General features: G+C 42.0%; 1 protein-coding gene across 3 annotated transcripts in view; it reads left to right on the top strand.

Moving 5' to 3' along the window:
- nalcn (sodium leak channel, non-selective) overlaps positions 1–13,981 on the top strand; it is a 357,726-nt gene that overhangs the window by 322,104 nt on the left and 21,641 nt on the right. For all 3 annotated transcript variants that reach the window (XM_014163790.2, XM_014163789.2, XM_014163792.2), the window contains 8 exons: positions 6,672–6,803; positions 7,991–8,158; positions 8,830–8,934; positions 9,200–9,306; positions 9,462–9,582; positions 9,858–9,956; positions 10,245–10,338; positions 13,104–13,210. In XM_014163790.2, the coding sequence (XP_014019265.1) occupies positions 6,672–6,803; positions 7,991–8,158; positions 8,830–8,934; positions 9,200–9,306; positions 9,462–9,582; positions 9,858–9,956; positions 10,245–10,338; positions 13,104–13,210 (933 nt within the window). The remainder of the gene's footprint in view (positions 1–6,671; positions 6,804–7,990; positions 8,159–8,829; positions 8,935–9,199; positions 9,307–9,461; positions 9,583–9,857; positions 9,957–10,244; positions 10,339–13,103; positions 13,211–13,981) is intronic.

Below are 13,981 nucleotides of genomic sequence, written 5' to 3'. Positions count from 1 at the left end.
AGCATAAATTTAAATAATTTGCTAATAATTCGATTTTTTATTTTACTGGACTGATGGTACCTGCATCTGATGGTCATGGTGCTGGGAGCTAAAAAAAAAACTATGTGAAATCATGACGTCAGTGATCTTCAGGTCGGAAAGTCGGAGCTCTAGAAAGATGCCAGAGTTTCCGACTTAGAATTCCGAGTTGGATGACCGTTCAAAACTATTTTTCCCAGTCGGATCTCGTTTTTTACTGAGTTCCTAGTTGTTTTGAACATGGCATTAGTCTCAGCGGAGGGAGAGAGAGAGCAGCAGAGGGTCCGCCTCTCACGGTCCCTGCTCTCGCCTTCCTTCCCTCCGGTGAGACTGACAAGAGACACCGTCTTCTACCTGATGGCGAAACTCGAGTTACGTCTGCCTCATGCACAAATTCATGTTGTTCCTATGACCAAAGAAAGTTAAATATTCCTCGATATTAAAATAAACACGACGAGCTCCTAATAATAAGTTCATTGCAGCTGCAGCGCGAGTGGGGAAAAGAGCGTTTTATGTTTTGTAATAGTGTTGAGTAAAAACATTATTGACAGTGCTGAATAAACTTAGACATGACCTGACTCAGCAGCTCTATATTCTATAACTATATGCTATATTCTATAACAGTCTCTCTCTGGTCATGGCTGTAGGCACGGTGATTTGAGCTATCCGATTGGCCAGCGCAACAGGCGCACTTGATTTACCTACAGATCTCCCGGTCCGCCAGGTAGACGGAGTTTGTCTTTTCAGACAAATTCAATGGTTCAAAATGGGGACACTTTGATGGTGTGCAAGGCATCTGAATCAAGTGCACCTAGCGCCAAGCAAAGAAAGGAGTGCAAGCCTTTATCTTTGGCTTTTTTACAGAAATGTTTGGTGATCGACTAGGAGTGCCTTGAAGATCGACCAGTTGGTGACCACTGGCTAGATGAGAAACATAAGGATGCACAGAAAAACAAACGGATATATGGATGAGTGGGTTGGAGGAAGGATGGAGGAATGGATTAATGGACATACATGACCGACCGACTTGATTCTGTCTTATGTAGCAAAATTTGAAATTGTGTTTTTTACATTAGATAAAAGTAGAGACTCAGAGCTAGAAAATGGCATATCATACACTACAGTTGAGGAACAATGGGAAAGTCATTCTGCTTTGATAGTTGATAAACTTGTAACCTCACTTTTGAGAAAACGGCCCTTGAATGTTTTAGTAAACCTACTGGAGAGCTCTTCTTTGTCTACACCCTTTCAGCATCGTTCACACCCTCTTAAGCCCCGCCCATTTGTTTAAGGATTCACAAGTGAGGCCATGTACTTAACAAGCAAAGATTTCAAGACTAAAGACTGGTTCATACTACAGGTGTATTCGTAAATTCAATCTGGGGTGCCAGAGTGCGCCCTGGGCGTTCGTAAACTCAGAGCGTTGTCAGATTGTCAGTTCGTAAATTCAGAGCATTTCGCTCTCGGAGCGTTCAGAGAGCACACTGGCAATTCTGGCCGAGGAGTAGGGTTGATCCGAGCGTTCCGACATAACAACAACAGTCAAGCTACCAAGCTAACTGGCTAACATTAACTAGCTTGGTAGCTACTTCCAGACACATGAGAGGACAGCTCACTCTGACCATTTTACTCACCCTAGCAGAGCTGGTTAGGCTGTGTTCATGTTATCCAGAGCGTTGGAGGCTGCAACTGAGCTGCTGGCAACAATTTATTACGCTTTTTTGCTGATGTTTACTGACACCTGCCATATTCAACGGGTGTTGAGCATTCGTAAATTAGTCAGTTATTCTGCACTCTGGCACACTCAGACGAGAGTGCTCTGAAATCGGAGTAGATAGCCAGAGCGAATTTACCAGCTATGTCTAATGACAGTTGTCGCAGTGACATCATGAACATTCTATTGAAATGGTTACTTGCATAGATGGAGTCTTCTGTTTAGACATGTAGCTAGCTAACTAAACAATTAACCATAATCCCAACTCATAACGTTACTACCCTGCATGAATTTGCAGGTAGCTAATCAACCAAGTTCAATGTTAGCTAGCTAACATTAGGCAATAACTAGCAATGCAAATGGCTCTGAGTTAGGAATAATATTATTATGGTATGGGCATGCATAAGCAATGGACAGCGAACACAATTACATTTTATCGATGGCAATTTGAATGCACAGATACCGTGACGATCCTGAGGCCCATTATTCCAGTTCACTCCAATATCTAACAACTTCACACAGCCATTGAAAAGGAGTAGGACAACATTCCACAGGCCACAATCAACAGATTGATCAACTCTATGTGAAAGAGATGTGTCGCGCTGCAAGAATCAAATGGTGGTCACACCAGATACTGAGTGGTTTTCTTATCCATGCCTAGGGCTGTGGCAATCATGAAATTTTGGCAATCGGTGATTGTGAAGCAAATAACTGCCGGTCTCATGGTAATTTACCGTTAGTTAACATAAACACATTTAGCATCTCCTGGATTCCACGCGTTCCCTACAAGCCATTCATACAGACCTTTGGAACATCTAAATTGTAAAAAGTCTAATAAATCCATGTAATACAGCCTACACCATCCCAATAAATACATAAGGTATTTAGACAGGTCTAAAGAAACATGATATGAAGAAAATGTAGTCTATTTAAGAAGAACAGAATAACATACTCTGAGTTGTACTTAGGTTAGGCCCCGATCTGGCTATGCCATGTGGATGTGGGCTACACTAGTTCATTTAGCAGACAAGATTTGCTTAGAATTCCATGGCATTATTTTCTATTATTTTATAGTATGAAGAATGCAATTGAACATAGATGAATAAAATAGAAAGGATATTTTCTCCAAACGATTCGAGGGAGTGCGTACATGCAGCTATTGTGTTTTGAGCTGTTAACAAAGAAACAGCCACTCCTATATGCTTAATTTAGAGTTATTTATGTAACTTTAGTCGTGATACAAATGTTGGGCTATATGTTTAGATTTTTATTACATTCTAAGGCTGCATGATGCGACTCTAATGACGATTTGAAAAAAGCATGAAAGGCATGAGCTCTGCATAGTTTTTTTGCGCAGGCTGCAGCTGTACACACTTCATCAGTCTCTCTTTCACAATTTGACAATCACTTGATAATGCCTCAAATTCCCCGGCTGCACCCCCTTTGTGTGGCCGTAATGCCCCCTAAAAAAATCCATGCCTTTTGCGGCCAGTGGCCATTGTGCCCTTGGGCTGAATGTAATAATTATAATTCTCTTCACCCGGCTGCCTGCCGAAGCACTTCTCACTCACATGGCTCTCTGTCACATGATCGGGTCTTTCTCACAGGCTACAAGTGAAGACAGACACATTGGGGACGCAATTGCGCATGTCCTTATCCAATTCCAAGGCGCATATTGAAGATATTGGAAGAACTGTCCACATTTACTTTTTGTCAGCCAACAAGGTGAGTAGGCCTAATGAACAGCAAAAGCACTGGCCTATGTCAATTTACTAGTACAAAAGTTGACCTTTTCTATTCTGTGTGAGAAATGAATATTCCAAACATAGTCTGGGACAGTTGTGGGATGCAATAGATCTCTATTTAATACAAAGCGTAAAAAAAAAAATGTTTTAAGCAATGAGTCTAATGCAACAGAAGACAAAGTTTAGCTTAAAATGTAGATAAACTGTTAATGCTATTTCTTCACATTATAAGCGCAGCAATGTGCATACGCCAGTAGGCTATAAGCACGTATGTTCCTTTAGCAGGAAAACACCAATCTCAAAAGTAACAACAAATGTGATTATGCATGAAAGGCTTTTTTTATGAAGGTGCATTTTTATGGTAAGAATAATCTTCCCAAAACTTGAAACTCACGCACTGTGTAGGTATGCCAGTTAGGCTCTACACCCGTTGTAAAGCAGATTTAAGGTGCTTCATTTTAACAAGTTATTTGGCCACTTTAGTTGTGATACAAACCTTATCAAAACATACAGGCCTATGGGCTAGGCTACATGAGATGTACGACTATGATTTGAAAAAGTTGCAAAAAAGTAATGCGCTGTTTCTTGCTGGCATCATTCACAGCTGGCATCATTCACAGGTGATAATATATAATTCACAATTGATAGGCTAATATTGTCACCCGTCACACTGTTCTTGATTTAATCTTGTCTTTACATATACAGTACTAGTCAACTGTTTGGACACACCCACTAATTTTCACTATTTTCTACATTGTAGAATAATAGTGAAGACATCAAAACTATGAAATAACACATGGAAACATGTGGTAGCCAAAAAAAGTGTTAAACAAATCTAAATATATTTTATATTTGAGATTCTTCAAAGTAGCCACCCTTTGCCTTGATGACAGCTCTTGGCATTCTCTCAACGAAATTCATGAGGTTGCATTTCAATAAAAAGTTGTGCCTTGTTAAAAATTTATTTGTGGAATTTATTTCCTTCTTAATTATTTGAGACAATCAGTTGTGTTGTGACAAGGTAGGGGTGGTATACAGAAGATAGTCCTATTTGGTAAAAGACCAAGTCCATATTATGGCAAGAACAGCTCAAATAAGCAAAGAGAAACGACAGTCCATCATTACTTTAAGATATAAAGGTCAGTCAATACAGAACATTTTAAGAACTTTTAAAGTTTCTTAAAGTGCAGTCGCAAAAACCACCAAGCGCTATGATGAAACTGGCTCTCATTAGGACCGCTGTAACGTGTGCGCTGAGAGTCGGGAAGCAAGTTCAGGGAGTGAATCATTCCATAAATAAATGAAAACATAATACAAAACAAGACACACGAACAATGCACAGACATGAAACTGAAACAGAAACAATGACGCCTGGGGAAGGAACCAAGGGGAGTGACATATATAGGGCAGGTAATCAAGGAGGTGATGGAGTCCAGGTGAGTGTCATAATGCGTTGTGCGCATAACGATGGTGACAGGTGTGCGCCATAACGAGCAGCCTGTTGACCTAGAGGCCGGAGAAGGAGCACACCTGACAACCACCACAGGAATGGAAGACCCAGAGTTACCTCTGCTGCAGAGGATAAGTTCATTAGAGTTAACTGCACCTCAGATTGCAGCCCAAATAAATGCTTCAAAGAGTTCAAGTAACAGACACATCTCATCATGAACTGTTCAGAGGAGACTACGTGAATCAGGCCTTCATGGTCTAAATGCTGCAAAGAAACCACTACTAAAGGACACCAATAAGAAGAAGAGATTTGCTTGGGCCAAGAAACACGAGCAATGGACATTAGACCGGTGGAAATTTTCCCTTTAGTCTGATGAGTCTGAGATTTTTGGTTGCATCAGCAGTGTCTTTGTGAGACGCAGAGTAGGTGAACAGATGATCTCTGCATGTGTAGTCCCACCGTGAAGCACGGAGGAGGAGGTGTGATGGTGTGGGGGTGCTTTGCTGGTGACACTGTCAGTAATTTATTTAGAATTCAAGGCACACTTAACCAGCATGGCTACCACAGCATTTTGCAGTGATATGCCATCCCCATCTGGTTTGAGCTTAGTGGGACTATCATTTGTTTTCAACAGGACAATCCCCCAACACACCTCCAGGCTGTGTACGGGCTATTTGATCAAGAAGGAGAGTGATGGAGTGCTGCATCAGCTGGCCTGGCCTCCATGATGACCGGATCTCAACCCAATTGAGATGGTTTGGGATGAGTCAGACCGCAGAGTGAAGGAAAAGCAGCCAACAAGTGCTCAGCATATGTGGGAACTCCTTCAAGACTTTTGGAAAAGTATTGCAGTTGAAGCTGGTTGAGAGAATGCCAAGAGTGTGCCAATTATTTTAATTGTTTTATTAAAATGTTTATTTAACCTTTATTTAACTAGGCAAGTGTAACTGGGCATGTTATCAAGGCAAAGGGGTGGCTACTTTGAAGAATATAAAATATAAAATAGATATAGATTTGTTTAAAAAAAATTGGTTAATATATGATTCTGTATGTGTTTTTTTTTGTTACATAGTTTTGATGTCTTCACTATTATTCTACAATGTAGAAAATAGTAAAAATAAAGAATATCCCTTGAAGGTGTGTCCAGGTGTGTAGGTGTGTCCAAACTTTTGACTGGTAGTGTACTAAATAATATATGTGTCAAATTTGTTTTGATTTAGAATGGACCATTATCATGCACCTGTCTCGAAACAGAGGCAGCGGAAAGAAATACATGTCATCAATGCACTTAAATAGCGAATGGAGGACTCTTTTCCCGTGGTTAATTTTTCATTAATATATTTAAACTGACGGATTTCTTTATGTGAACAGTAACTCAGTAAAATATTTTCAATTGTTGCATGTTGCATTTATATTATTGTTCAGTAAACAGTAGATACAACTTATTGTACAGAGTTACATACTGTGCAACTTTGTTGTGCTGCTAACTTGGACCAGGTCCCAGAGATGATGGTCTACACACTAAAAGGGTTCTTTGGCTGGGCCCATAGGAGAACCCTTTTTGGTTTGTAGACCCCTTTTGGGTTCCATGTACCTGCAACCAAAAATGATTATTCAAAGGGTTCTCTGATGGGGATTTTATAGTGTAGAGATGATGAGGACAAGGCTTCAACCTGAATACATAAAGGTTGAATTAATAAATAAATAAAATATTTATTGGAGCTTAATTTCTGGTGTGTTTCAGATAGGAGAGTATGTCTTTGTCATCTTCATGAGTATCGAGCTGAACCTGAAGATCATGGCGGACGGCCTGTTCTTTACTCCCACAGCCGTCATCAGAGACTTTGGAGGAGTCATGGACATCTTCATCTACCTCGTAAGTTCATGGATTTGGATTCATATAGCACTTTTTTCTGATAATCAAAGAACTTTACATTGTATGTGGGAAACTCACCTCATCCACCACCAATATATAGCACCCACCTGGGTGATGCCACGGCAGCCATTTTGCGCCAGAAAGCTCACAACGCATCAGGTATCACAATATGTAATTGCAACCAGTTTTGCCTGCTTAGGGGAAATGTTGCAAAGGGAGATTCTTACAGAATGTTTTTGATATATACCTAAAGAGAGCAAGGTCTCTGACTGGCTTTCCAAGTAAAGTATATTCCTCTGGAATACACCTTGATGTTTCTAGACCCCTTTTCTCGCTCTCTGTCTCCTATAAAGGGTATTCCATGTGACTTTGGAGTGGACATAATATGCCTTTTGTTAGAATAATGAAAAGATAAATTCTTCATGTGAGAATAAGCAGACTCTGTTTGATTAACGCTATTGCTAATGAGTTCGGGAAGATGACGCAGTGAAACTTTTGAAGATAGCTTTTTAATGACTGACTATCAACTTAATTTCGTTGGGATGCGTCAATCATAATTTATTTTCTTGTTTATTGCGAGCTGTTTGTTTTTTTAGGCCGTCTTTCAAAACAACTCTTCCCTTTCTTGTTTGGGAATATAATTTGCATATAGATGATACAATTGGATGAGAGACGGGAGAGAATTGAATTGTAATAGCTCTGACAGGCACACTCCACACAGACAGTGGTCCAGTGTTACCTTACCATTACTTATTGGGGGGGGGGCTCACCTCGCTGCCTGCCTAGCTCTGTTGCCTCCTCCTACCTAAATGAGTTTTGTTCTATAGGTGTCAATTGACAATGTTACTGCCAGAGGGCCTGTGGGATGGTGTAGGGAACATTTGTGGTGTTATATGAGTGTGTTCTTAGCTTTGTATAGCATGCAAAGGGCAACGCAGGGTGTCATTTTACTGTTTTGTCATTTTACTGTTTGATTAGAAAGGTCAGGTCAGGACCTGAGTTTCTAATGACATCCCTCCCTCCCTCCCCACCATCTCCTTCCCTCTTCCTCCTTCTCCCTCTCCCTCTCTCTCTCTCCCCCTTTCTCATTCTCTTCATCTTCCTTTCCCTCTCTCTACCTCTCCTTCTCATCTTCCTCCCCCCTTTCCCTCTCCCTCCCTCTCCCTTCCTTTCTTTCTCTCTTCCAGTGTAGTCTAATCTTCCTGTGTTGGCTGCCTCCTAACGTGCCTCCGGAGTCTGGGGCTCAGCTGTTGATGATGCTGAGGTGTCTTCGCCCGCTACGCATCTTTAAACTGGTGCCCCAGATGAGGAAGGTGGTGCGGGAGGTCATCAAGGGCTTCAAGGAGATTTTCCTGGTTAGTGGTGGTCACACAAGCACACACACACTGTGTGCAAACTTGCACTTGTAGATACACGCACTAAGAGACACATACACAGGCTTATAAGCATACACATACTCAGACAGACAGACAGACATGCACATGAATACACAATTACATGCGCAATGAGCAACATTCTTACTTGAGCTCCACCTGCTTAACTCAAGTTTCCATTGACATCAATTAATGATTTATGCTATAGTCTGAGTGGTCTGCACTCATCTCAACTCTGGATCAGGCCCATTGTGGACAGTTGAACCACACTTAGTAAAAACACTCACATACACTTTCACCTTACATGTATACACAGTGGATACATTTTGGACCAAACTCTGGAGGTAAGCCTGATTGTGAAATGCACCATGTGAGACACACAGACATGAAGTGATTATTTTGACAAAGTTTGACCTAACTTTGTACAGTAGATTACTGTAAGATGCTGAGTGTGAGGTTTCCCCTGCCCTCTGTGTTCTCTCACACCCTACAGATCTGCCTAGCAGCCCAGAAGCTATTTGACTGCGTGGGAAAGCCCTGGCTATCTATAACCCCTCTATTGATCAAACACACACACGAAAATATGCACACACCCACACTCACAGGTTTCCATTCTTCCCTTTTACTTGAATGTGTCTGTGTGTGTGTTATAGGTCTCCATCCTGCTCCTGACACTAATGCTGGTGTTTGCAAGCTTTGGCGTCCAGCTCTTTGCTGGAAAACTAGCCAAGTGCAATGACCCCCACGTATTCCTTCGGGTACGGCCAAGATATTTATAAAATTGATTTTCCAAACCTAGAAGAGCGGATATTTCCATTCAAAGCAATGGCCATATTGGGTGTACTATTTGAAATGATGGATTCATAAAAAAAGTGTTGTAATGTAGTTATTTGATATTGATTAAACCAGAAAATCTGATTTAAATCAGAACATTATGTCATTATGACATCTCGTACCATCTACTGTATGTCCATTCTACCCATTCAATTTGCATGGTGTAGTGACATCTCTGGTTGTTTGTAGGAGGACTGCCATGGAATCTTCCGGATCAACGTGAGTGTGTCTAAAAACCTCAATCTCAAACTAAGACCAGGAGAGAAGAAGCCTGGCTTCTGGGTGCCAAGAGTGTGGTGAGTGATTAGGATTGGCTGAAACATATATAGTGCTGGGCTGGCACTAAACCTTGCACACACTGTAGCCCTCCAGGATCATGAGTAATGATGGTGTCAAGTATAGTTCTACTCACTGCATAAAGTATGTTTTAATTATAATACATTTTTTTCAGGGCCAACCCTCGCAACTTTAATTTTGACAATGTGGGTAATGCCATGCTGGCTTTGTTTGAGGTCCTGTCACTCAAAGGCTGGGTGGAGGTCCGTGATGTCATCATTCACCGCGTTGGACCGGTACACACCTTTACTGTCTCTTTGCCTCTCTCTCTCTCTCTCTCTCTCTCTCTCTCTGTATCTCTGACTTTGTCTCTCTCTCTCCCTATTTTCTCTCTCTGTCTCTCTTTCCTCTCTTTCTTCTCTCTCTCTCTCTCTCTCTCTCTCTCTCTCTCTTTCTTCTCCTCTTCCTCTCTCTTTTCCTCTCTCTCTCTCTTCCCCTCTCTGGTTGATGATAATACTGGATCCTACATACATTGTAAGAAGTAATGACACACCTTTGTCTCTCCCTGCAGATCCATGGTATCTACATCCACGTGTTTGTCTTTCTGGGCTGTATGATTGGACTCACTCTGTTTGTCGGAGTGGTCATCGCTAACTTCAATGAGAACAAGGTAAGAGATCCAAAACAATCCTTCAAACAAGAATTTGTTTCAGATTGTAAGCACAATTCTGTGCTCTGTGCGTTTTTCCCAGTTTCAACAAAGTTGAACACAATCATGTACTGGCATGGCGTAGCTGGAGACTGTACACCTCGAATACTGACTTGTATCATGGGTGACCTGCCTTGTACACCTCCCTGACAATAATGATTAGTATTCCTCTCAAATTGATTCATAAAGCCTTTAAAACGCCGTCATAAGACCTGTGCTGGGGCCTGTGTGTGTATTTTTCCTCCCCAGGGTACTGCTCTGCTGACAGTGGACCAGAGGAGGTGGGAGGACCTGAAGAGTCGACTGAAGATTGCCCAGCCTCTCCACCTCCCCCCACGCCCAGGTGTGTGTGTATGTGTGTGTGAGAGAGAGAATAAATAAAATGTCTGTTTCTCTCTCTCTTCTCTTCTATTTTTTCTTCTCATATCTCTCTCTGTCTAGTGTGTCCTAATAAGCTCTCTGTCTCCTCTGATCAGCGACAGAGTTTTAAATCACTGACTCTCTAGTGACATTAAAATGCTCATCCACTAACTCACCCCCTGTGATAGAGTACAGCTTATACACTATTTCATTACGCAAAGACTAATTGAGTCCACACACACACACAGAGAGAGAATTAACTGTTTTCAACAAGAGTATAAGTTATAATAATGATCGATTGCTTCTACTGATCTAATTGAGCATCACAGCTCAGCTCTTTGCTTAGGTCACTTCCTTTTGACACAAACATATCCTCTACCCAGTTACATCATACCAAATTCAGCATGGTAATACACACTGATCTACACAGCTTGTTATGCTGTTTTAACTGCAGAGGTGTATATATGAAGGAGTGAGAACAAGAAGAACAGTGGAATTAAAGGAGAAGTGCATGGGAATCAGTGTAGGGAATAGGCACCACATAGCCAGTTAGTATAGAGCAAAGAGAAAATCAATGGTTCAGTCTTAGTCAGCGGCTCTGCTGGGTAGAACTGTGTTAATCTCCACTCTGATCCACATCCAAAAACCTTAGGCTCTGGCCTGACTCACTCACACACACTTACTCACAATGTGCAGCTCAACCCAGTGTTAGGGAGCTGAGGGAGGCTTGCTTTGCCAAATCGTTTCCGGTTCCTCCTCTCTATTCAGAAGTGTCTGCATTCTGCAAACTCAGCATTGCGGTAGAGAGGCAGCTGATCAATCTTGCTGTTAAAATCTATTGGTTGATTGAGATGCTGGGTTATACTGGGCTGGGGATGGGCTAACATTGGCTGAGGCTGCAGAATAAGGGCTGGGCTAGTGTTTTCTGGGTCTGGGCTAGTGTTTACTGTGGCTGGGGCTAGTGTTTACTGGTGCTGGACTAGTGTTTACTGGGGCTGGGCTAGCATTTACTGGGTCTGGTGCTGGGCTAGCGTTTACTGGGTCTGGGGCTAGGCTAGTGTTTACTGGGTCTGGGGCTGGGCTAGTGTTTACTGGGTCTGGGGCTGGGCTAGTGTTTACTGGGGCTTGGCTAGTGTTTACTGGGCCTGGGCTAGTGTTTACTGGGGTTTGGGCTGAGCTAGTGTTTACTTGGGCTGAGCTAGTGTTTACTTGGGCTGGGCTAGTGTTTACTGGGGCTTGGGCTGAGCTAGTGTTTACTGGGGCGGGGCTAGTGTTTACTGGGGCTTGGGCTGAGCTAGTGTTAACTGAGGTATACAGTACATACAGGTCTCATTTTGCCTACCTGGTACTCACATCCACCTGTTATGAATGACCTTTCATTAGTTAAATACAGTATAGAAAGAGATGATGAGGCTGCTCTTAAAGCAATGATGAGGCTAACATGCTTGTCCTGCTAACTCAGGAGACTATGAGCAGTAACACATGAAGTATTAACAATGATTTACAGTAGGATTTTTTCCCCTATGTTATTTGGTGCCAATGTTTCAAAGTCAAGCATATGAGCAGGGACCAGGCATCAATAAAAAATATATATGTTTTATTATTTTATATATACAGTATAATCATCAGATGAGGGGAGGAGATGATGTAGGGGTCCACGTTGGTAACTGGGGGGCCCTGCCTTGGTTGGGTAACTGATTAATATATATATTTTTATAAAGTACATAATAAATTAATGTTACTACGCCAGTAACATCATTATTATTTATTTTAATATAGTATTTAATGTTGTTATTTCTTTTAATATTTTTTTATCCAACCACAGGAGCCCGCTCTCACTGTTAAAACATGTGTGGAAGTCCTAAAAACGCCTTTGCTCAACTGTAGCCTATGCCACATCACAAATGTTATTATGGCTCTATTAGAAAGGGGATTTTTCTTCAACAGAAAATTCACCACACATCAAATTGCGTCTTGGTACACGGATTTGTTTACAAAAATGATGGTGTGCCGGGAAGGGGCCTATGATTTCTTAATCTGGCCCTGCATATGAGACTCATATTTTTAAATGAACTAAAATAAGACTCTACTGACAAGCTGTAGATCGTATTCCAAGAAGATTGCAAATATTTTTTTCCACTGCAGCCCATAATCCGATTTTGATTTTTTTGTTGGTTTCCAAGTAATATTATTGCTGGCTGTAAAAGTTGATAATTCGTCGGTCGTAGGATGTTATTTACGATACTGGATAGAAAAAATGGGTAATATAAGGAGGACTTAATCTGACACACACTGACTCGCACATCGAGAAATACTGACCTGTTTGTGTGCCAGCAACATTATAGTCCAACATAAACATAGGCAGTCTGTCTGATTTCTGTTTTCTCAAACTAATTTTATCAGTGAAATGGCTGGGGGTACTTGGGTTCTGCAGGGCACAATGTTGTGGAATGTTGAGATAGAAATACATACTGTGGAGTAAATATGCTTCTCTGACATAGAATAAGGAAGCATGTCAGTTTTATTCATGACATGTCTATCTGCAATGTTCCATGTTTGCTTACTGAATGTGGCTCAGGTCTAGAAAACATTCAGTTGTACAGCTATAGTATGAGCTCTATCTATAGTGGAAAGCATCATAATCATCTCCTAAGGAAAGGTGATGAGGAAAGGATTTAGGCTATTGGGATTCACCCTGCTGGTTGGGTCTGGTCTGGTGTTGATCCTCACTCCTCTCTCCCCCGACAGAGAATGCAGGGTTCCGTGCCAAGATGTATGACATCACTCAGCACCCCTTCTTCAAACGGGGTATCGCTGTGCTGGTTTTGGCCCAGTCAGTGCTGCTGTCTGTCAAGGTGAGGCTGTCTGATGTAGACGTTCATTTTCTATCTGTTTGTGATGTGCTGCTCAGCTATTTTCTTACCTACAGTACACCCATCCGCAATTTCACAGAATTGGCCCGGACCGCTCGGCCCGATGTAATACAGTGAAAATCAAGGTTGCAATCAATTCAATTTGAAGTCAGTCAATTCAAGAAGTAAACTGACATTTTTAATCAATAACTTACAAAAGGGTGTCTACACTGAGTGTACAAAACATTAGGAACACCTGCTCTTTCCATGATATAGACTGACCAGGTGAATCCAGGTGAAAGCTATGATCCCTTATTGATGTCACTTGTTAAATCCACTTCAATCAGTGTAGATGAAGGGGAGGAGACAGGTTACATTTTTAAGCATTGAGACATGGATTGTATTTGTGTGCCATTTAGAGGGTGAATGGGCAAGACAAAATATTTAACTGCCTTTGAACGTGGTATGGTATTTGGTGCCAGGCACACCGGTTTACATCAAGAACTGCAATGCACCTCACAAGTGGCGCAGTGGTCTAAGGCACTGCATCGCAGTGCTAGCTGTGCCACTAGAGATTCTGGGTTCGAGGCCAGGCTCTGTCACAGCCGGCTGCGACCGGGAGGCTCATGGGGTGGCGCACAATTGACCCAGTGTCGTCCGGGTTAGGGAGGGTTTGGCTGGCAGGGATGTCCTTGTCTCATTGCGCACTAGCGACTCCTGTGTCGGGCCAGGCGCAGTGCACGCTGACACGGTCGCCAGGTGTACGGTGTTTCC

The sequence above is a fragment of the Salmo salar genome, chromosome ssa21, assembly GCF_905237065.1.
Source record: "Salmo salar chromosome ssa21, Ssal_v3.1, whole genome shotgun sequence".
Classification (NCBI taxonomy): domain Eukaryota; kingdom Metazoa; phylum Chordata; class Actinopteri; order Salmoniformes; family Salmonidae; genus Salmo; species Salmo salar.
Note: the sequence above shows the minus strand (reverse complement) of the source record. Positions and strands in the feature narration are given on the sequence as shown.